The sequence below is a fragment of the Fundulus heteroclitus genome, unplaced genomic scaffold, assembly GCF_011125445.2.
Source record: "Fundulus heteroclitus isolate FHET01 unplaced genomic scaffold, MU-UCD_Fhet_4.1 scaffold_52, whole genome shotgun sequence".
Lineage (NCBI taxonomy): Eukaryota > Metazoa > Chordata > Actinopteri > Cyprinodontiformes > Fundulidae > Fundulus > Fundulus heteroclitus.
In genome coordinates, this window is record NW_023396945.1 from 445,664 (window position 1) to 469,630 (window position 23,967).

The window sequence follows — 23,967 nt, forward strand, 5'->3', positions numbered from 1 at the left end:
ATTTCATATGTTTATATATTATTCATCTAAATCAGAATAACCTACAAATTGAAAATGCTTTTCATTTTGAAAAGGGATTCACCACATTTCCTCTATATCTTCATGTGCAGTTGTTCTGCTTGACACAGAGCTGAGATTACCTCTGGGGATGGGATATATTTGCTGTCATATAATGTATTTCTTTAAAGAGAAGAAGGAGCCAGGGAAAGCTAAAAAAAAAAAAAAATCCCTGTGGTGTCCAGATGTGGCCATATTTAATGCCAAATAGGATCAGCTGTCACAAAGCCAGCATGCTCTGTTGTCTGAGGTCTTAGCGTCTGAGTCAGATCTGCAAAATGCAATATGACTCAGAGCTGATGTGAACCCAACCAGAAAGAGTAGTTAAAGGAATGAGTGCTACATAGGATTGAGATCTATTATATAAAATTTAAAGACAGTTTATGTGGTTTATTCAGATATAATCAGAGAAACTCTACCGAACATTCTGGTAATCTTTCGTCTTTTTATGTAGTTAAATAGCAAGTAACACAGAATCTAAAAATATCCTTTTTTTTTCTTAGCTGTCTTTTCTCGCCAGTTGCACACACTTCCTGCGTATCACTTCTGATAAACCTGATCCGGTCGAATTCTTCAATAGTTAAAGCTCTGTCTACAAGTATGCCACTTAGTAGCACAGCTTTCAATTTCATTGTACAAATGTTCCAGGCACCCTGATTTGTTCTAGTTGATTTTTTTTCTTCAAGAAAAAAGGTTAATAAAGCCATTGCGTACATTGATGACAAAATCATTCCCTCCCTTGTTTTACTGGTTTTTAGACTTAAAACCTGTATAAACACATAATAAAAGCTCACAAGCAATAACAATTGTATAAAGTTGCTTTGTTTCATTGTGCACCAATGAGGCTTGGCTTTTGGTTTACAAAACCACAACAGTATAAATAAACATACTGTACCACTGAAGTCAAGCTCTTTGAGCCCTTTGGGAAATTTAAAAAAAAGAACTGCATGGTCTAGAAGAAACTTATCTGTCGTGTATTTTTCAGATGTAAATTAAAAGAAATTTTAAAAAGTACAATCATACAACAAATTAATAATACAGCAATACACATCAAGTTACACAGTGCATTGTAAAATATATTCAATAACAGATGTAGCTTTTTCTTTCTTACTTTTTAACCAAGAAATGCCAAAAAATATATGCTCAAGGTTTTCTGTTTATATCCACATTATCTTAACCATTATCCATGACATTTTTATTGATTTGTTATTGAGTTCTTTTCTGTTCCAGATTAATGCATTTGAAGTTAACATGAGAGCAAATAATATTAATAATAATAATAACATTTTTGATTATTATCATTATTATTATTATTATTGTTATTGAATAAAATATTTTATATTATTTATAACAAATATTCCAAGCATATCCACCACCTCCACCCAACCCTCAACCCGCCAAAAAACGATAGAAAAAAAGTCTCTGTGTATATTCTTTCACATATTTCTCAGAATAACTGTATAATGTGGCCTAGTGAATATCCTCTGTAGGGATAGCTTTTCGGTGAATATTGAGTAATAGTAACTAAATTAGAAATAAATACAACTGTGATATATTTCTGTACAGCCGACACTCTTTTATAAATAAACTGCCTTTTGGTTGCAGTTCTTGTTTTTTGGAAAATTGTGAAATGTTTATTTTGTATAAACTGTTCTATTTACTGGGAAATAAGTGAGTGAGCGAGTGAGGAAATAATACTCCCTCAGATGGGTAGGCGGGTCACGTGACCCGCGCAGGCTTGGGGCGGGTCTCTCCGCTGTAGTTCACTTCCTGCTTCTTCTCTTCGCTCTCGCCTGGTCAGCTGCTTCGGTCCTCTGTCCGACGATAGACACAATGTCACATCAAACGGGCATTCAAGGTAGGGGCTTTTGCTCTTTTCAGTGCCTCTGCTTTGGTCTGCTTCGCTGCGGGGATTTGAGGTGGAGCTTTTCGCGCCCGCTGCAGTTAGTTGCAACCAGAAGCTAGCGTCAAGTTAGCTAATCTCTCCCTGCTAGCTGGCTAGCTAGCTCCTTGCTACAGTGATTTGTGCGACCAGCTGTGCCGCTCTGGACTTTTGAAGGACTTATTGACTAGCGTTTTGTGACTGTGTAGCCGACCGAAAACATTCCCGTTCTGGAAGTATTTCTTAACGCCGCTTGGAGCCCATTACCGCTTGTCATTTTTTTTTTAAATCATCAAACTGAAACCATCTGAGGTTAGTTCAGGCTTTGAATCAATGGGCGACGCCTTAATCTGAAGTCGCTGCTGGCATGGCACCTGTCCAGGTTCCAGTTGTTATCTAAACGGCACGGACATTATCCAGTGTTGATGTGAACCTGCAGATTAGGCGTGACCTCTTGCTACAACGGGAAGCCTACGCAGGGCGATTTGTTTAGTCTGCGTTCACAAATTCGCCCTAAAGGAAAGAGAGACGCACAAATGGTGAGCCTGCAGACCTGGTAAAGGGGAAGCATTAAAATGATCAAATCGATTGCTCTAAAGCCTGCCTGTAAAGAGAAAGGAATTATCTATAGATGGAAATAATGTGTGACCAATTTAATAAAGAGTCTGACAAAGTACCTGTTAGTGTGTGTGTGTAACAGCAAGCTGAGCGACATCTTCCATCACCCACTAAACAGATCTGTGAAAGCGTTTTGTGGATAAGCTTGTGCTTCTGCATTGGCTGGGTTGTTTGGATTAAAAGGTCAGCAACACTTGAAGGTCCAGGAGCAGACTTTATTGACGGCTGCTCCTGAACCTTCAAAGTTCAGGGGTCAAAGGTGTTCCAGTTGGCATGAAAGTCTAACACAGTTCAATCACAGTGAGGAAAATACACCAACGTTTTAGCGCATTTAGCTCAAAAATTCAACAGTGTAATACACCACCTAATTACTTTTCTTAAAAGTAGATAATCAGTAATTATTTCCAGTGCTTCTGAGCTAATATAACTTATTGATCACTACGAGTATTGTTTATTACTACCGTATGTGTATTTTTAGTACCAATACAATCGCCTGCTAAATTCAGTCGATTTTTAAGTAAATGTGCTTATTGTGCCGAGCAATGTTTCTCATAGAGTAACAGAAGTACAAGAAACTGGTACCAGCAGGAGCTACTTCAAAAAATTGGCCTTTCTTGCAAAGCAAGGGCAGAAATGTAAGGGCCGACTTGCAGCAGCGTGCAGCAACAGATGGGGGAGGGGAAGCACTGCAGTAATCTGTGCCAGAGAAAACTCATTCATCGTAGTTCCAAACAGTAAGAACAGTGTCAGAGAAACGTTTTGCGGTTTTGAAACTCCCACTTTGTAGAACCGTGGTGTGCCTTGATGCCGATAGCCAGTTTTCATCTATTGTTGTCCATCGGCCCCCCTGTGGTGGCAGACCGCTGATGGCACAGTCAGATCTTTGTGCCCAATACATCAACTGAAATGAATTCGGTAGCACAACGTGTGGTTAAGCTGCTCTACTTTAAAGTTCCTCGTTTGAAATGTCGTCGTTTGTCTTTTGCTTATGCCTGATGGCTCCAGTCAAAAATTTCAAACCAATAACTACAGTCTGCCTTTCAGTACAATTCTCAATCTTCTCTTTTCCGTTCCCAGCGGGGAACGATGTGAAGGAAATCTTTGCCAATGCCAGGGGTGGAGACCAGTACCGAGTGTTGAAGATAATCATTGAGGATGGTAAGTAGAGTCCTGCTATTCGTTTACAGCCCCCCTGTGCCAAGACAAAGGCTGAACTCATCCCTCTGCTCAGACGTTGACATTTTATGCCTGTATGTGAGAGGAATCTGTGCAGTGCTTACATTTTAGTGTGCACACATCTGCTTTCCAGAGCAGCTGACACTGGGCAGCACCAGGAAAGCATCCAAGAAGTGGGATCAGGAGTACGACTCCTTGGTGCTGCCGCTCCTCGAGGATGCCGTGCCCTGCTATATTTTGTACCGACTGGACTCCACTAACAACCAAGGCTACGAGTGGATCCTCCTTGCCTGGTCTCCAGACCACTCCACTGTAAGACAACCACGCCTGGTGGCTTTAATGAATAGCTTTCCTTTCTTTGCAGCACTTGTCGTGCCCTGCCTTGGGTGGAGTTGGCCACATCAAAGCAGCCAGTCCGTGTAGGAGTTCATACTTTCTTAGTCTTAAAATCTTTTTTTTTCCTCTAAATAATATGGTGTTTGGCATTTTTCTAAAGCAATTCTTACTGTTTTTAGATTTTTATACTGTCAGATGAGTATTTGGCATCTGACTCAACATAATCTTGTCGCTATTTGGTTTCAGTTAAACTTGATGAACCTCTGCTGTTTAGAAAGGACTACACAAAGAAGCGTTACGTTTTTTTTTACGATCACAAGTGCAAATGTGTGTCTGCAGCTCTCTGAGTGAGCAGGTGAAACTGTTCTAAAATTCCCTTCCTGAGTCGCACAGCTGAGCTTAACATTCCTGTCTCCGAGCACAAAGCATCAGGTTGAGGCTTGCCTAAAAGTTGCTTAATCTTTTCTCAACCTACGTGTGCATGAATGCTGCTGCTGTTTTGACTCACCTGTGAGTATTTCTTTTCACTTTGGGTACGCTTGTCAGGTCAAACACATGCATATAACCCAGAAATATTTATTGTGGCAAAAGAGAAATTTGCCTGATCATTTTATTAGCTGCATTTCCATCCAATTCTCATGAGAATTTTCAGCGAACCATTCAGATATCGCAAAAAAGGAAATGCACCAATTCCAATTTACTTGTTTGTAGCGCATTAACCAGGAGACGCACAGCGTAACGTTGTTATATGTTGACGCTCTAATAAACAGGAAGTAGATGTTGCTAACTAGCACGGACCACAGATCGTTAATGGAGCGAGGCTTTAATTAATGTGCCGAGTTTATTTATTTTTTATGGATGAGACTTGGAAATGCTTGCGTTTCTTCCTCGGTCCACACGTACCTGTTGTTGCTTCCAGCCCTGTTTTCGAGTTTTTTTCCACAAAAACATTCTTTTGTGAAATTTAGTGAGTTAATTTGAGTTTTGTCGTTTCCATCAGAATAAAGTTTATTGCCAAGTAGATTTGCACTTACAAGGAATTTGACTTGTTTATTGCGCAGACTATATATATATATATATATATATATATATATATATATATATATATATATATATATATATATATATACACACACACAGAATCTAGAGCTAAATACACAGTAGACTGTGCGTTAATGTAACGCAGAAGATTTGGAGATGCTACGTTGGTGTAGCTTGTAGGTCCTGAACGGGGGAGGGAGGGATGCAGTGTCAGTGTCATGGGCGGCTCTGGGCCTTGTTGATAAGGCTGGTAGCGGATGGGAAGAAACTGTTCCTGTGGCGTGAGGTTTTGGCACTGATGGACCTCAGCCATCAACCCTCTCTAACGCTATACTTCAAAATGCGCATTAAAAAACGTTGACGGAAACGCGAGTAATGGTGTCACCAAGATGGCCTTTTTTTGTCTTATTGCAGGAACTGAAGCAATAAACCAGCTAGTGCTGATAAGGCTCCAAGTACAGCACTGATTAAAAAGGACGTTTTAAACGGTCACAACACAAAAGTAGTAATGATAGCAACGAGAGCAGTGTCTTTATTTTTAGGGTGTGTTGGCAGCCCAGGATGTTTAAAGTAAGAAGTAAATTGTAGGTTGTAGGTTCACAGTCACCTTAGTTTGATGTTTAGAACAAAGTGCACACAGTGAATCTATCAGGGTTTCTGTCGGCTCTTGAAGTTTTACATTTAAGAACTTTAACATGTATCCTTAAAACTTTATGCCAAGTTTGCCATAATGGCTCTTAAATATAATTGTTTTTAAAAATGTGTACTTTTGACCAGTCATTGCATCACTTAATTTATCTTTTCATTGTATGTGTTTGTACAACCATATTGGCAAGGTTTCTAAAGTCAAAGGATGCATTAATCATATTTAAGGGGTCGATAAGTGAGGGAAAGTTTCAGTCTGTGTTTCTAGACATTATGAATTACTCCACTGAAAATAGTTGAATATTTAACTGGCTAAAGAATTGAGTGTCTTTTTTATTTATATTTATTTATTTATTTATATTTATATTTTATATTTCTCTTTAATCTTGCAGATCACAGTTTGACTTTAACATTTTAGCCATCAGCATTGCCATCAGAGATGCGTCAGTCGGTCAGAGATGCAGATCTGTCAAGTTTTCCATGATTGGCAGGTTGATGCTGAATTTGTTTTCATTAAATGTGTCATTAAATATATCAATAAAACTCCTGTCATTTTTGGTCTTAAAAATGATGGGAGTGCTACACAGAGGCTGAGTGGCCTGGTAATCTCACGATTCCTTCATTTGCTGTTGGATTTAAACTTGTATTGATGAATCTATTAACATTTTTTTACTTTACTGTTGTGCAGTCCTTGAAAAAAAGAGAGAAACTGGTCAAAATCTAAATAGGCTGGTCAGATCTCAAAGAAAATTGGTTTTGGTCAGGAAAATATCGCTTGGTGCACCATCAGAATGTTTATTCGATTTTCCTCTCTTTTATTTCTCAGGTACGACATAAAATGTTATACGCTGCTACCAGGGCGACACTGAAGAAAGAGTTTGGAGGAGGCCACATTAAGGATGAGATTTTTGGTACCACAAAGGTTTGTCATTTACACATTAAGTTATTTAGTTTATTTTAACTCTAAAGTTTCTCTAAATGCGCCTTGAATGCGGTTTTGTTTGCAGGAAGACTTAAACCTCAGTGGTTACAAGAAATATCTGACCTCACAGGCAGCTCCGCTGCCCCTGACTGCTGCAGAGGAGGAACTGAGACAAATCAAACTCAATGAGGTAAACACAAGTATTTTGGTTTCCAGACAACACTTACATTTAGCAATAATGTTAAAGTAGGTGGGGTTTAGGCTGTTTTCAGATCTAAAAGGATACTCTACGGATGTAAAAAAAATGCACTTGCTGAGCTTGCAGCAGCATTAATCACATCTCCTGTGTTGAGATGCGAAACCCCACCAGCATCTGGGTGGGTGGGGTATCGATGGAGGCCAGTAATGCAGCCTTTCAAGCACACATGGTCAGCAGCATTGCAAGTGTGCAGATGCTGGCCTGGCAGTATCAAGAGAGTGCAAACATGCTGATGAGTTGGAACAGCAGGATGCTGGCAGAGATTACTCACATTAGGCTTTTAGAGCTCACGCCCTATGCGTCCATATAAAGCACAGATACCAGTCGTAGACTTTGCTTAGCCGGATCATAAAAACGGCTTAAGAAAAGCCCTGAGCATGTCCAAAACTAAATCTGATCCCGCGTATGCAAATGCTCAAGCTCTGCGGCGGAGAGCTGGAGAATGATTTCACTCTGGGGAACAAGCGAGCTCTATCACTGTGCTTTGCCTTTGTTGTGATAAGGAAGATGAATGCGGTAATGTGATACTGCTGATGTAATTCCCACTATTTACATTGCAGACTGAAAAACCCTACCGCTGCTTCAGGTTAGCTCCTGCTGGGGGGCATTTAGCTCAGTTTATAGACTCTGGAAAAAGTCCTATAAACTATCTGAAACAAACACTTTATGTCTGGGTTCCAGCGTTTTGTAGTTGCTGCTTTCTCCGCCTGCCACATAAACAAGAAGTCTTTCTTACCATATATGGAACTGCTTTTTAGTAGTGGAGCCTCTCCTCAGAGCACCGTCAATTAAACACAGCAGAGCAAATGGGAAGTGAGGTTTTCTGCTGGTCCCATTTGACCAGCTGTTCAAGGAAGATAAAATGCCATTAATCTGTGCTGCCCAGATGAAAAAAGCTTTGAAATATTTATCGTTTGCCTTGCTTTTACCAGCCAGATGGAGAAAGAGACACGCAGTCCTGTTTGGTATGTGCAGTAGCTGCATCTGTGCTCAGTCATGATTGCAGGGCATTTCAATTTATGAGAAGAGACCTCTAAAAATAGATGTAATCCATCGCTGTAATCCTTTCTGCATTTTCAAGTTCTCTGTGTGATTTCCTAAAGGCGCCTTGTCACTTCCAGCTCAGGCATCTCATCTGTAATCATTGTGCCTCCGCTTTAAAGCAGGCCGGTGCACCGGTTTACCACTCGATGATTCAAAACAAAAGCGTTAAGAACTAAAATCATCCGAGAAAATCCGTTCAGCTTCTTCAGTCTTCATTGCAAAAAAATTTTTAGAAATCATATTGAGGCTGTGCCTAATAATAGGAGCTCTTACTGTTTCTTTGCGTTTTTGTTCAGGTCCAAACGGACATCAGTGTGGACACCAAGCAGCAGACTCTGCAGGGAGTGGCTTTCCCCATTCACAAAGATGCTGCTCAAGCCCTGACACATTTTAAGGAAAAGAGAGTCAACTATGTGCAACTGGTGAGTTCCTTGGAGAACACGGGGCCTTGTCAAGACAGTTTTATGGGGTAGATCAATTGTCCGTTCTGCTTTGCAAACCAGCTTAGGCTCAGTCAGATTGGATAGTGAGCATCTGTGAAAAGTAATTTTCTAGTCAGATTCTCAGTTGGATTCATGCTGTAACATTGGCTCGGCCATTTCAACACACGCTAGTTCTTAGATCTGAGCCATTTCACTGTAGCTGTTGTGTGTATGCAACTTTTATTTCTAACAAACCTCTGAGATCTCTATAAAAAAAGCTGCATTTATCATGTTTTACTTCACAACTACGCTTTATGTAGTGCTGGTCTGTCACATAAAGACCCTTAAATATACTTAGAAGAGATGTGACTTCAAGTGTTGAAGTGTAAAAACATTTCTGCGAGGCTCATTAAGTGTATTATATTAGTGAACTTGCTTCATGAATAACTTGTACCTCTCAGCTTTTTTAATCATGTATTACATTGTCAAAAGAAAGCAATATAGTTGGTCTGGGGCTGTTTTTGTTTGTTTTTACAAACACAGCGAGTCACTCATTTTTTGTTGGCCAAAAAGCCTTTGTTTCAATCCTCATTAACATGCAGAGTTCCCGTGGCTCTGATTAGATCAGTCCAAAGTACAAAGGAATAATTGAAACACTATTTGTCTTCTGTTCTACGTGTTTCAGAGTCAAACAGCCTTTTGTTGTTATTCCATTGCAGCAATTCTGACTATAACTGAGTAAATGTTTCACTTGCACATCACTGATTCCTAAGTGGTCATTCGTTAGCATTTCTTAAGTCGTGATGGGGTCATAATTGGGTCTTTTTGTCCTATGCGGGGAAAATGACCTTAAATTAATTATTTGAGCAAGCTCTAAGTGCCTTGAGTCTTAAAGTTTTTACATTTATTTACTTACCACAGTTCTGTTTTGTGCCTGAACCCAACCCTGGGCAAGCACATTCTTGTACTGTCCCACATATGTAACCAAACATTCCCTCACTTCCTCTCAGAAGCCCATGCAAAAACATTTTATGTAATCCAGCAAACATTTAGAACTAAAAAATATTAGTCTATTATTGATTTAGACGGATGGATGGATGGATGGATGAATGAAGAAATTTCAACACTATATGGACCAGTATGTGTTGTTAGGCTTGTTGCAATCTAAGGTGGGCCTAATGACAAAAAGCTTTGTAAAAGGTCTTGTTTTTCACAAATAGAATAAACATATAATTCATAAAAGAGTGTCATCAGCCATCCAGTAATATTTTCTTACAGCGTACCGATTGACCACAGATTTAAATAAGCAATAGGAAACCTGTTGTGTGTGTCTTCTGCCTGCCTCGGCTGAAAGCCTTATCATCCTAATCAAAAAATGTCCCTGACTTCCTATGCAGCTTCTCAATTTTCAAACCCATTTTGCTGCAACAAGCCTTTTCACTGAGTACCTTCTGAAATTTATAGTAGCGGTAAAAAATATTCTTTTTGTGATCCATTAGCTTGCCTTTCTGAAGTGAGCCGTACAATTCTTATTTATATGTAATACATCTCACAGAGAATCTATGATCTAAAGGTTCTGCTGTGGTGTTTACATTTCGTCAACGGCAGCACTTAAAACTGTAGGAGCCTTAGTTGGACAGTTTGAGTTGAATTAAGGTAACTCTCTGTGGATGTAAAAAACGTGCTGAATTTGAAACTGCACGAACACACTGCACCAAATAAGTTTACAAACTGAACAATTTGATCTGAAAACGATCTGATGGAGTCCAGCAGTGAATGGAAAGCAGGTTACAGATGTTAGTAATGCTGGAGTTGGACAACGAGAAGGGAAGGAAGCAATGTGTCGTGGACACACAGCAATTTAAAAACACTTTTTTTGTAAGCTCAACAACAGAGCGCTGTTTATATTTTCTCTGTTAGGTTGTGATACAAACTTGCCACAAAAATTGAGGAAATTTGTGTTTGGTCTTTTTTTTTCTATAAATCTTTTAATGTCGGAATGACTGCTTCCTTCTCCATAAATGGTATTTTGGTACATTTACAATGATAATGCATTTGGGTTGTATCATAAAAACCAGGTTCTGGTGGAGGCAGTATGGTGTTGTGGGGACAGGACATCAGCTCTTTGGTCCTATACACAAAGATGTTAACGCTTGCCCTCAGACACTGACTTTTTAGAGACTACCATCAACATTTGGCCTGCTTGCTAGCTTGACCCCAACCCCACTGAACACGTGTTCCAACACAACCAAAATGGCTGACTTATAGCAAAGGCTGGTTGGAGAACGGGATGCCATCCCACAGTTCTCCCATGTACTCCTAATGCTCATGCAATCTCATGCACAGTTTGTTAAATGAAGAAACTGTTCAATTTGGCAATATGTATTGTTTCTTCAGACTTGAATCATCCAGTCCAACTTGGCTTTTCCTTGAGTATGCTTGTTTGTGGTTACTCTCGCACCTTCTTACACCGAGAATACTTTTTGCCTTCCTTTGTCAACAGGAAATCGATACTGAGAAGGAAATGATTCGCTTGTGCAACACTGAGCCAACAGAGATAAAAGACCTGCCAAAGAGAATCCCCAAAGATACTCCACGTTACCACTTCTTCCTCTACAAACATTCCCATGAAGGCGACTACTTGGAGTCTACAGGTGATTAGTTTTTTTATAGTTTCTCATTTTCACATTTCTCGCTATTTTTTTTCGCCCTACTAATGTCTTACCGTCCTTTCTTTTGCAGTCTTCATTTATTCTATGCCCGGGTACAAGTGTAGCATCCGAGATAGGATGCTGTATTCCAGCTGCAAAAACAACCTGGTTGACATGGTGGAAAGCGAACTCCAGATTGAGATTGAAAAAAAGGTGAGAGCTAAAAAATATGGAGGTTCACATTTAATGGAATCTGTTTGTTTATAGGGGTCCTTCACATTTTTCCAACTTCCATACTTTTTTTTATAAATTAAAATTTCCAGTCATTATAATAGAGGAAAAGTTGGCCATGGTCTTGCTTCGAATATGAAAAAACTAAAATACTAGGCTCCGCTTCCACCTGTCCGAGCTGCTGCCTTCAGCGTTGTACCTGGACTCAGAGATCAGCCACCAGCCCCGCTGTAGATATGTGCATTGAGGGTCTCGTCACAATCCTTCATGTTGGAAATTCGACATCTCAACACTGTCTAAAGGACACATTCTGGATCTACTCTGCTGCTCAGGACCTAAACCATTTAATTGTTAAGCTTTTGCCTTTCCTTACACTAATCATATGCTTATATCTTTTTATTTAAATCTCATTTTATCTACAATCATAATTCCACATACTATTTATTTTCTGCAACATTAAGGATATTGACACTGTCCACAAGGAAATATATTCTGCTCCTTTAACTCATAAGGACTCCATAAATGCTGCTAAAGCACTCCATTTCACCAATTGAATAACAAATAGCAATGGTAACACACTACCCACTTTCCTGGTTAAAGCCTGTCTCCATTCGCTTATTCCCCTAGTGACTTCTATCTTACATTCTTCTTCTTCTGGCATTGTTCCCACTCTATTCAAAACTGCAGAAATCATTCCCATTATCAACAAAACCTGGCTCAGATCCAAATGATTTCAATAACCTGCACCCGATTTCTAATCTCCCATTGCTTGTTTTGATATTGCTTGTCTTAATTGTTTTATTTCTTTTTGTACGGTGACCTTGTGTCCTTGAAAGGTCCCCTGAAATAAAATGTATCCTTATTATTAATTAGGATGACAAACTTATTGACAGACGATGGAAAGCAGAAGAACATGCTGAGAGTTCAGAAAACTACAACATTACACAAGACTGAAAAAAAAATTGTCACAAGAATGTCTGCATTTTGAAAATATGTCCATGTACTGTATACACATTAAATACTTGGTCAGAAATCGTTTGGCTTGAATTGCGGCATCAGTGCGGATGACATGGAGGTGGCTCCAGTTGTTGGCTCTTCTTGAGGAAGAGTGAAACCATAGTTATTAAGCAGTTAATAATATTGGTAGCATTGGCAGGACCTGCCAAATCACACTAGAAGATGAAGCAACCAGTACCAGCAGATGCTATGGCTCCAAATCATTTTCGAATGTGGAAACTTAACACTCGACTCCAAAGAATCTTGGATTATGCGCTTCTCAGCTGTTTTGCCAAAATTTGGACCTTTTTAAATTTCTAAATTAATTGCAAAATGTGCTTTTACTGAAATGAGGACTTTGAATCACTGAGCAACACTCTTGTCCTTTTTTCCCCTCCTTGGAAGCTTCTGATGTCCCTGATTCAGAAGTGGCTTAATAGTTTTCCCTTCCACTCAACTTTCAATTTCTTTTGGATACAGCACTCCATAAACAGCCAGCTTTTTCAGAAATTACTTGTGGTGACTTATTTTCCTTGTTGAAATAGGCTTTAACTGTTACGTGTGATATGAAATAATCAACAGTATTAATGCTTGCTACAGTCATGGTTTAAACTCCCTTTGTTGAATCATGAACAGTTTAAACCTGCAATTCAGACTCCTTTGTAGACAAACTGATTTAGCGGGAAACTTAAGTGTGTGCGTGTTCTTTCTCTCCTTTCACAGTTGGAAATAGAGGATGGGAGCGAATTAACAACCGATTTCCTCTATGGCGAGGTGCATCCCAAGCAGCACGCGTACAAGGAGCAATTTGCCAAGCCAAAAGGCCCAGCTGGTAAGAGGGGCGGGCGCCGAATCACCCGACCACCTGGCGACGGAGAAGAGGAAGATTAAACACACCTCAGTACCACCTCCCCCACCCCTCCCCCCCCCCATACGTGTTCCACAGTGGAACATCCCTGTGATGGGCGACGAAAAAATTGTATTTGACTATTTGTTTTTCTTTTCTTTTCCAAAAACCTCAACTTTTCACCATGTTACCCAAAACACCCAACTATGCACGCCAAGGAGAACTGAGCAATGCCACACACCAGATGTTCCATTTGTAGCTTGCCAAATGGAGACATATGTATGTATGTTAATACATTCACCACTAGCAGCTCAACTATAACTCAAGGGGGCCCAAATAAAAGTTGAGGGATTCGCTTTATTGCCAGCTCTGACACTTTTAAAAAAGAAAAAAAACAAACTCTTAAGCACGACTAATGTGAACTTGCGCCAATATTAAAAAAAAAACAGCTTATTTTGAGTTCACGTGCTCCAACTCCTAAATAGCATTCCTTAAGTCTGTGTCAAATTTTGTTTTTGTGTCTCGACGTGTACACTATTTGTCTCCTACTGTTTGCACAAAGAGGTGCTCCAAAGCCGAAATGATCTGAATTATTCCCACATGTGTTGACTCATTCGTTTTAACAGTGCATTTTTATAACGACTAAATTCCTTCTTTTTGATATAACTGTGGTTTACATGGAGAAAAAAAAAATCATCTGCTGAGAAACTTATTTTTCTATGCAAGTGCTGTAAATGTACATATTGTAGCTGTGTGATGCTCTATGATTAAGAAGCAGTCTGTTCTGGTGATTGTCAGTGTGGATTACAGTGGAAAGAACGGGCTTCCAGAAATATTCCATCTATCTATACATCTCGCATTTCACTGAGAGGAAGCGAATAAAAATCTGATTCCCGCCGAAGAAAGAACGCAAAGCTCTATTGGATAGAAAAGGGAAGACTACCTTGACGGAAACATTGCCTCATCCACTGGTCTACTGATTAATATTTGGCAAACCACTTGGTTCGCCTCACGTGAAGGGGAAAATCCCTTTATAGTCATTGTCATAGAAAATGAATAATGTTTGGTCTTCTTTGTTTTCTTACAAATCTTTCTTTTAAAGATGAAAAATAAAATATTTAAATCAATTTTGTTCATTTTATTTCTTCAAAAATACAAAGGCAGCGCAAATAAAAAATGTAGCTTACCACAAATCACATTTACACATCTTATCACATTAAAGCTTCAGAAATTACAAAATGCAGATAAATACAAAAGGGAAAGAGTTTGATACTAGACATTTTGAAGTTAAAAGGTATCGAACTGTCAGTCGGGACTCTTAATCTCTACTCAGCGTCTGGCTCAGTAACCATGTGAGCTGCTTGTTTCCCTCCGGGTTCAAGAATCCAACATTTGGCTCTTGACAACACTGTGAATCTCTGAAAAAACCTGCAGACACAAAATATTTCACTTAAAAAACAACTAACAAAGCAGAAACGTTTTGTTCAATATTCAAAGCCTTAGAAAAGTATTCAGACCTCTTGAACATTTTCACGTCACATTACAATCACCTGTTACGTAATGGGTGTTTACCGTACAGGGAGCTCATAATTGGGAAGAATTAAATGATGCATTATCTGAAACTTATGGAATGCATTTTTTTATTCACACCCATTTACACTGATAGCCCTAGATTCCTACTGAATTATAGACTAAATACCATTGTTTGTAATTCACTCTCAGCATAAATACAGCTGTCAGACCATGGGGCTAAGCAAGGAGAGAATCAGTAAGCGAAACCCACATGGTAATTTTGGAGGACATACAGAAATCTGCAGCTAAGGTGGGAGAATGCCTAAAAGTCTGGCCTCAATGGAAGACTGGCAAGAAAAAAAACATAAAAAGAACCACTGGTAGTTTGCCATAAGGCACGATGAACTACTAAAAGAAGGTGATCTGGTCTAATCAGACCAAGGGTTGAATGCTGTGTGTGTGTGGCCAAAATCTCAACACTGATGTACAGTGTTGATCCACTCCACAGTGAATCATGCAATGGCAGCATCACGTCTTGCTTTAGTGGGGACAGGTAAGATGATCTGAGCTGATGCGAAGTTGAACGGAGCTAAATACAAAGGACAGTCCAGGAATGATACCCGTTAGAGTCTGCAAAAGACTGAAGACTGCGCTAGAGGTTCACTTTCCTGCAGGAATCAAACCCTAAACCTACAGCGAGAGGTATAACGGGGTGATGTAGAAGATCAAAGCAGAACATGGAGTGGGGAGTGTTGTGGGGAAGTGAGTTTGTGATTCTTTGGTGACAAATTGTGAAAAGCTCAGAGAAAAGAACCTTAAGCAAGGCACTGTAAATCCTTGGAGACATACTTTCTTTAAATATGCTTCTAATCTGGGTGCAAACCAGAGTAGTGCAGTGGCTCTAAAGCAGGGGACATTTTGTTAGATTTGTTTTAATCTATTATGTTTTAGTTTCCAGGTGTTCAATAAAGGTATCCATATCAAAGACAAAATCTAAAAAAAAAACAAAAAAACATGCAAAAGCGAAGTTCAGGTGCCACTGGAGTACCAGCAGCCAACGGTGCCAGCTCGCCTCCTTACTGTACCTGCTTGATGACTGGCCGTCTGTTTTTTCTGTCGTCCAAGCAGCTGGAAGCCAGGCAGTAGATGCTCTCCACTTGGCTCAGCTCCCAGTCCGTCATCTTTCCATCCACAAACTGCTCCAGAGTCAAATCCTCGTCCTCATCATCTATGTCGTCCCTGATATCCATCTAGGAAGAAGCAAAAGGCAGCTGCAGCATTTTAAACGATCCCTTTGAATTACTTTTATAATGCGGATGTTGGCGTTTTCGTTTTGTTAACCAACAGCAGGTTGTTGCCCGATGCAATACAAAATACGTCAACCGTAGCTGGACTGAGACAAAGCAATCGCCTCTTATGCAGCTTACCAAGAACTGGGGCTCCTTGTTTTCATCAGCTGGCGGAAGTCCAGACAATATTTCCAGCAGCACCTGTTGACAGCGGAGACGTGGGGTTAATTACACGGCTCTGGGCAGAAGGCGACCTTTATTTCCTCTCCCTGCGCCTCGCAATGTTCGACCGGAACAGCCCCACTCCCACAGCTGGTCAGACGAAAACAGACTGAATGTGCAGAATAGAAGAGCACAGCCACTGGCAAAAGCTTCGCCACCAGGATGCTCAATTCTGCTCCTTACAAACCTGGGACAGCTTGTGCGTGTAAACGTTGCTCATTATAGCAGAGGTTCAAAAGCCAGAGGTACCAGTGGAGAGGGTTTAGTAAAAAAAAAAAAAGGACGTTTCAGGCAGATGCAAAGAAAACACATTAAGACGGGAAGTATAGCACAATTCCGAACTGAAAAGAGAATGAGCCACATTCATTGGTCGAAGAGAATGAGCTCTTCAGTTATTTGGCTTTCAGGGAATAATAAAACAATCAGATTTTTAGCAGGTTTTTAAAATTGCTCAGATCTAACAGGAATGCCTGGACGTTGCTGTTACTGATTAAACTACAGATCTACGAATGCAGTAAATAGTCAACAGTGAATTGGAGGTTTGGGGGATTGTAGATTGTAGATGTTTGTTCTGGTTTAAATTTGGGCTGAGCTTTGAACTTTGACAGGGCCACTGTAACACCACCTAATAAGTCAGGTTTCTTCAGCATCTTTTTCTTTTTTTTAGAATTGCAATTGCAATGTCATAAACTCTAACATTCACAATCCAAGCTGAAGGCCTTTAGGGTCTCAGATGTGTCTCTTGAGAGTTTGGGCTTTCTCCGAAACACTGCACCTGAAAGCTGTTCACTGGGGGAAAACCTTTCTTTTCAATGGTTGGCAACACAATTCTTTGGAAATGGCCTTAAAACCCTCTCTCTCCCCATTGACGGGCTGGAACAGCTGCTTCTGCAAGGTCACCGGTGGCTTCTCTCCTCCTCGGCACTGCAGCGACACAAACCTGCCTGGGTCAGAGCAGCAGACTGCCACAACACCTGCTTTTATAGAGATGGTCACACTGATCATGATTAACTGATGATAGACTTTTTTTTGTAAGCAGCTATGGAGTATAGTTCAGTTGATTTCCCTTTTGGAATGTATGATGTTCTTGTACCTGCCACATTAGATTTAAATAATTTTACAACCTGGTTGAAGCAGGGAGCCTGCCAGGTAGCCGGACTGACATGAAAACATCAGTTTAAACCAAGCATCCCCTCGGGTTAGGACTCCATAGACCCGATGCTGCTAAGTGACACGCATCAAGCAATAGATCATTGTTTTGGGCCTGTGAAGTTGGCGAGTTAGAGAAATTATTCTTCCAAGACAATTCAATTTTAAACGAACAATCAAACCACCAACCTCTCCTCAAAAGCAAAAAATGCTGAAAATACACCAGAGCTGAAGAGGACTTGCTACACTCATAAGAAAAATCATCATATTCAAGCTTACACAAATATAACTTTTCCAACTGGAAGTAACGTTACCATGAAACATAAATGACAAAGATCTGATGTGATTTTTTTTATATACATATCGTTAATGTGGCTAAATTCTACGGGTGAATGCTGAGTATGTACAGATGGTCGTTACAAGCTTGCTTCACTTCCATCATTATTTTAACCTCAGCTTCATTAATAGCTCTGTCCCCACAGCTCCAAACTGAGAACATGACCCCACACCAGGGAGGGGGGTGCAGAAATATGTAGTTTCCTCAACTGAGCAAACAGATTTTTTTTAAACCCCTTTTTTGTATTCCCCCCAGCCCTTGCTGAATACAGATGATAATAATAGTGGGAAAAGATATTGGAGTTCCTCTAATACTTCCATTCCAAAATTACATTGTTTTACAAACTATTTTCTGGATCTTTTAAAGAGTTTTATTTTATGGCAGCTAAGTAGAAAACAATCAGCTAGTTGGCTTCCGTTTTCCACATTTTCTTGCTGCCACAAATCATGAAAAAGAAAAAAAAAAAAACAGTACATAAGCTGGCTTCTCATTAAACAATGTGGTAAGGCTATATTTCACTTGTTAAAGTCGATAAATACTTAAAAAAGAAGCCAGACTTGATTTTCCTAAAACAAACTACAGATCCATTTATTCACAGTTTCCAAAAAGATAGTTTTAGTGCTTCGTTCGGCATCTAAACCAAACCCCCTTCAACAACCGTGGTCCAGTTTAAAACTGTGAGGAGGAGTGAAATGCTCTTATTTACACAACAGGGGGATGGATATACAACACAGAGCTCAGGTTTCACAACTAAACCACAAGCAGAATTCAATGCGCACACTGCTGAGAAAGCCTTCCTTTCTCATGCTTACGTAATTGATTTCTCTCAGCATATTTTCTTTGTTTTTGTGTGTCTAAGTCTGTTCAAAGCATACCACTCCGAAGCTGAACACATCCGATTTTGGGGTGATCTGTCCCCTCAGGGCCTCAGGAGCCATGTACGCGCGGGTCCCCACGACCCTGTCCGTCATCATCGTCGTGGACGTGTGCTTGGCAGACGCTCTCGTCAGCCCGAAGTCGGAGATTTTCGCCACAAACTTCTCATCCAGCAGGATGTTTGCGCTGAGAGGGTAAGACAAGTAGGAGTCAGGACGAGTCAGGAAGAGAAAACATCTACGTTTTGGCTCATATCAAAGAAAGAAGCTACGCATTGTTAAGTGTCGTGTTATGAGTTGAAGGAAAGATACGGTGCTTTGGTAATGCATCGATGCTGTTGGACCGTTTATTTGTGTGTTTTTTAAACATTTTGTTAACTTGCAACCACAAACCTTAAATGCATTTCATTAAGATTTGCTGTGGCAGACCAACACAAAGTAGTGTGTAATTGTAAAGTGGAAGGAAATGGACACATGGTTTTCGAAATGTGTGACCACGTGACAAATCTCCCAGGATTCCCTTGCATTTAGCCCCCTTTCATCTCCTTAGCAACTCAGAACAGGTTCCCTGTAAACAGAAACGGCTTTCGTTTTTTGCAACTCTTAAGATAAGATAACTTTATTGTCCATCCCATTTTCTGAGACGTAAATTTGTCTTTGACGTCAGCTGGCAATGGTCCGTGCATAAAAACACACCAATTTAAAAAGTGTAGCTAAAAGAACAGCGCTACTGAAACCGAGGATGAATTTGCTGAAGACCAATTATTTTCCTGGCCTGTTTAACTACCTGATACGTGAAGAGCAAATTAGTGGAGTTCTTAACAGATTATCCCACCTGAGCTGGTGGTCTCTGCAGCTTCTCCAGAGTTACCATGGGCCCTGTGGCTACTTCTCCACCTCATGCTCTTATGCCCCAGCATGTCAGTTATGGTAGAAGGCCATGTCTTGGTATTTATTTATTAAGATTTTTGTAGCACTATCAGTCTTTATTTGACATTAAGCTGACAGGAAATAGGGTTGAGAGACGGGGAAGACATGGAGCAAAAGCCCACAGGTCGGGACTAAAACCCGTGACGGCCGCATTTAGGACCGAGGCCTCCGAACGTGGGTTGCACGCTCTACCACTTCATTATTTCAAAGGTAGTTTGGTTACACTAGATTATACTTAGGCATATCAGAATTCAGGGGTCGGTGGTGGTGGGGTACAATAGAAATGCAGGACACACTAGACATTTTTTCATTGTGAGGAGCCTACTGTAAAACTTTCCTTCTACTTCACAAACATGCAGTAACCGTGTGTTGGTCGTATCATATGCAATGCTAACCAATATGACCGAAGTTTGTGGTTCAAGGCACTGAAAACCTTTAGTCTGAGAAATTTGCCTCATAGGAAGCATGGATGTTCCTGAAATTGTTCAACAATTGTGATAAAAGCAGCTATTAAAATAGATCAATATTAGACCAAGACTTAGATCTTTGCACCTTTTAACATCCCTGTGTACGTGGTGGTTGCTGTGCAGGTACTCCAAACCTCTGGCGGTGCCTTCTGCAATCAAGCATCTCTGTCTCCAGGAAAGAGGAGGACTTCCGTCCTAAGCAAATAAAGAGCACATAAATCCTCTGCATGGAGGCTCCGCTCTTCTGTCTGGGTGAAGCGGTGATCGTTTTGTTTTACCAAGCAAGCGAGTCGATCCAGCAAAGAGCCATTCGCCATGAAGGCGTACACTATGCACAGGTGCTGCTCATCGCACGAGAATCCAACCATGTCAACCAAGTTCTCGTGTTTCAAGCTGTTGGGCACAATGTTTGTTAAAGCAGATCTGACTTAACCAGAAGTAGAATGAATTTTTTTTTTTTTTCTCAGTCACTTTTCCGGGTGAGGGACAAAAACTCACACTCTCAGAGTCTGGATCTCCTGGTTGAACTGATCTTGCAACTTGTCCAGAGGCATGTCTTCCACCTAAGGTGCATAATATTTTTGCAGCGTTATTTTCAGCACCAGAAAACAGGGTGTCTGTCTTCTTGTACGTGAACGCTCGGACTTACTGGGTTCAGTTTTTTCACCGCCACGGGTCTGTTGTTCAGGAAACCTTTGTATACCGTGCCAAAGCCCCCCTCTCCGAGTCGACTGCCCCCGTCTGAGATGGAACGGTCGTCAAAGTTGCCCGTGATCCTCCTCAGTTCACTGTACAGAAGACTGGGGAGACCTGACAATGGATGAAAGGAAAGTGGGTCAGGGGGGGGCATCGCTGCCACCTGCTGGTCAGTCACGTAAAAGTGTCGTGTTGTAAAGTTATGTGGCCATATGCTGTGTTTACTTGCTGGTCAAATGATATCAACAGCCTTGATTATAGTTCCATTACAACACTGCACACAAATATTTAAGTAGAGAAATGTTCAAAGTACTTCGGTGCAGTGGTCCCTGGCCACATCAACAGCAAAAATCAACAGTTTAAAAAATACAAAGTACGCAAGAAAATTTCTAACAAGACACAAAGTATTTTGATTTAGCTTCATTCCAAGTAAGAAAATGTAAAAAATTACAGAGATGAGCATATTATCATATTATACATTATGATAATTATCCAATAGCATGTTATGCTATTGCATATTATCCAGTGGTGGCAGGTTTTATTGCCACCATTATGCCCAGGTATAACAAAAAAGCACGCTGGCAAACAAGGAGGGCAAAAAAAAAAGAAGACAAAAAACAAAAGAAAAGATTTGTTTTGGTTTTGCATTTCTGTGTTTTTAATTTTAAGACATGTTTTCTCACCTGAAACAAGCACCGAGTTGACCAGCATAAACTATAACATGACTGTGAAGTGGAATGAAAGTTACCAGCATCCCCGCCCCCCTGCTGAAGGAATCCCACAGCATGATACCGCCCCACCACCGTGTTTTTTTGTGCTGTCAGCGTCAGTAGGTTCGCAGCTGTGCCCACCTGGGTGGCCAGTTTCACTGGACTCGCTCAGTACTTGCGTCTCCGGGGCTGATGCGGCAGGTGGACACTGGTTCTGTATCTCCCCCAGTGGCCTGGTTGGAGAATCTGGGTCAGTCTGTAACGGCGACGAAAGCTGCTGTGTCTTTGGCGATGAATATACTTGTCCTGGGGTGGAAAAACAAAAAGGTTCAATATGGTCCTAGTTAAAAAGTCATGAAAAAAATGTTGGGTATAAATTATTATATAAATTATTTTATACCATCTGTGATAATAATAATAATAATAATAATAATAATAATAATAATAATAATAATAATAATAATATTAATTAATTAATTAATTCTTACCAGGTAGCAGCAGACTAGCAGCAGCCAGCAGGTCGTGACTCAGCAATATCTCCACCAGTTCTCCCACTGTGCAGTTGCTGGTGCCCCAGTCATTCAGCAGCTCCACCGTGGGGCTCCTCCCCTGAGCCACTAGGCTTTCAAACCTCCTGCAAACACACACGACGATCGTGATTTCTCTTTTTCCGAACACCCGCGATCGTCGCAAGCCGGGCGTGAGAGCTGACGTACCTGACGTGAAGCTGCGAGTACTTCAGCTCCCCGCTCGGCTTCCGTATGGACGCAATCACCTCCTTCCACCTGTCCTGAGGGTCGAGAAAGTCGGACAGCTGGCGGCGCAGACCGTAGCTGATGTTACGGACATAAGTAGCGGAAGTCAAAGAACTGTTCATCCCGACAGATGATGTCTGGCGATACCTGCTGTTTTTTGTTTTTTATCTGAGCGTCATGTTGACAAAATCCTCATGAAAGGTAAATAAACTGCTGGGACGATATCACTAAAACCAGACTAGCAGCAAAGGAATATGGCTCACGGTGAAGGGAAATGTGGCTTTCCAATATTGAGCAACTTCCCCAAACATAACACATCAGAGCCGCCCCACTAACAGTCTCCACCTATAATGCGGAAATAGAAAAAAAAAGGAAAAGAAAAAGCTTGAGAGGAAGTACAGCCTGAGTTGGGTCCTTAAAGTCATTTCGAGCAGAACTCGTTTCCTTAGTGACAGTCTGTGTTTAAAGTCTGTAGTAGTAAAGCTGTGAGGAAAGAGAAGCGGAAAATGTTTGGGTGTAAACGCTAAGCACAATCCTGCCCTCTGGTGGGAATTATTCGTAACTTCCCTAATTCTAAAACTCAAGCTGCATGTTTTTTATTTTTTTTTGGGGGGGGGGGGGGGGGGGGGATTTGGATATTCTCAATGAAGAAACAGTGCTGAAAAAACAACTACAAAGAATTATTTTTTTCATATTCCAAGAAGACAGACAACCAATTATTTTTGTCAGTGTTTCTTCTGTATATTCTGATAAATGGTAATTTGATTTTAGTTTTAAAACATAATTATAGGATAACAATCCTTTATTGTTCTGCAATAAAGGATTGTTCATTTCCTTTTTTTTGTGACCAAAAGCGTGCTTCATTAGTCAAAAGTTTGAGTAAAAGTTTGGATGTCTTCGCTGTGTATCTGCAATGTAGAAAGAAAAATAAAGAAACCCCATTAACTGACAAACGTGACTGCTGCAGCACTTTTGTTTTGAGTAAAGAGTCCTTACTAAACAAGGGTATTCGGATCGAGCCGAATACCCCTTAAAAAAGCAGCCATGACAACAAATTTTTCATGTTTCTGATGTTTATGGGGTATAATATGATCTTTTGTGCACTGATGAGGCCTTGTGAATGTCAAATGTGAATACTAAAGTATCTGCTCAGGAGCGGTTAGCTGTGTTATTTGCTCAAAAATTGTCAGATCAAAAAACAGGTTATCTTTCTACTAGTTGCTTATTTGAAAAAAGGTCGCTGGATGGGACTGAAAAGTCGGCAAACGTTTTGGAAAATGGCGCCATACTTCCGACCGCTTTTTATCAGACATGCTTGCTTTGCTTACTGGACCAGCGGCTGCTGACTTCATTGCACGCTCTTGTGCGTGCAGTGCTGTGTTCATGTTTCGGCATGGAAAATATCCCACACTTCAGATCTCTCAGTGTCCCAGTGAAGCGTTTAGGTACAGACACATGGTACTGTTTGATTTTATGTGAATCTGTACCCAGTAGTACTAATGGGATTTGGTCAGTACCAAATCCAGTACCCATCCCTACTTTCTACGTAGGTTGTCTTTCTACGCAATTTACATTCTCCAATTATGGCACATCGTCAAGAAAACACCCTTCCTTCTCCCTTCCCCTGGTAGCTTAGTGGTAGTCCTCGTTTCTGTGAGTCTGCCCCAGGACAGCAGTGGTTAGTAGCATAGCCAACAGCTGTGCTACCATGAAGGTGTGCATGATGCGCGTGAACGACTGACGTAATGTCATCGGACTTCGTAAAACGTTATACAATTACAAGCCATTTACCATTTAGCACACTATGGGAAGCCTTAAATCTTGGAGTAAGATAAGAATTCCTTTAATGTCCCTCGATGGGGGAAATTTGGGTGTGGCAGTGGCAAACACAATTATTT

The 23,967-nt window shown here is 40.6% G+C and overlaps 2 protein-coding genes across 2 annotated transcripts; one reads left to right on the forward strand and one right to left on the reverse strand.

Annotated features, from left to right (window-relative positions):
* Positions 1 to 1,773: 1,773 nt before the first annotated feature.
* On the forward strand, positions 1,774 to 14,254 carry twf1a (twinfilin actin-binding protein 1a). Its single transcript, XM_012864223.3, has 9 exons — positions 1,774 to 1,915; positions 3,635 to 3,715; positions 3,867 to 4,045; positions 6,582 to 6,677; positions 6,763 to 6,867; positions 8,277 to 8,402; positions 10,906 to 11,056; positions 11,145 to 11,266; positions 13,004 to 14,254. Exons 1-9 carry the CDS (start codon positions 1,891 to 1,893, stop codon positions 13,169 to 13,171), a joined length of 1,053 nt encoding a protein of 350 aa, XP_012719677.2. The 5' UTR covers positions 1,774 to 1,890; the 3' UTR covers positions 13,172 to 14,254.
* On the reverse strand, positions 14,251 to 22,225 carry irak4 (interleukin-1 receptor-associated kinase 4). The gene is made up of 11 exons (XM_021317464.2): positions 22,031 to 22,225; positions 21,803 to 21,948; positions 21,456 to 21,620; positions 20,558 to 20,718; positions 20,407 to 20,471; positions 20,187 to 20,301; positions 19,994 to 20,103; positions 18,512 to 18,698; positions 16,067 to 16,129; positions 15,725 to 15,889; positions 14,251 to 14,555 (listed from the first exon to the last, which is right to left on the reverse strand). Exons 1-11 carry the CDS (start codon positions 22,189 to 22,191, stop codon positions 14,505 to 14,507), a joined length of 1,389 nt encoding a protein of 462 aa, XP_021173139.2. The 5' UTR covers positions 22,192 to 22,225; the 3' UTR covers positions 14,251 to 14,504.
* Positions 22,226 to 23,967: the final 1,742 nt, after the last annotated feature.

Excerpts from the sequence above, each read along its gene's own strand:
- twf1a (XM_012864223.3), top strand. The coding sequence starts at position 1,891 with ATGTCACATCAAACGGGCATTCAAG. Across the intron at positions 3,716-3,866 it reads GAAGATAATCATTGAGGATG|AGCAGCTGACACTGGGCAGC; the intron begins GTAAGTAGAGTC and ends TCTGCTTTCCAG. Across the intron at positions 11,057-11,144 it reads CGACTACTTGGAGTCTACAG|TCTTCATTTATTCTATGCCC; the intron begins GTGATTAGTTTT and ends TTTCTTTTGCAG.
- irak4 (XM_021317464.2), bottom strand. The coding sequence starts at position 22,191 with ATGAACAGTTCTTTGACTTCCGCTACTTATGTCCGTAACATCAGCTAC. Across the intron at positions 21,621-21,802 it reads TGCTAGTCTGCTGCTACCTG|GACAAGTATATTCATCGCCA; the intron begins GTAAGAATTAAT and ends TTTCCACCCCAG. Across the intron at positions 14,556-15,724 it reads GACGGCCAGTCATCAAGCAG|GTTTTTTCAGAGATTCACAG; the intron begins GTACAGTAAGGA and ends TTGTGTCTGCAG.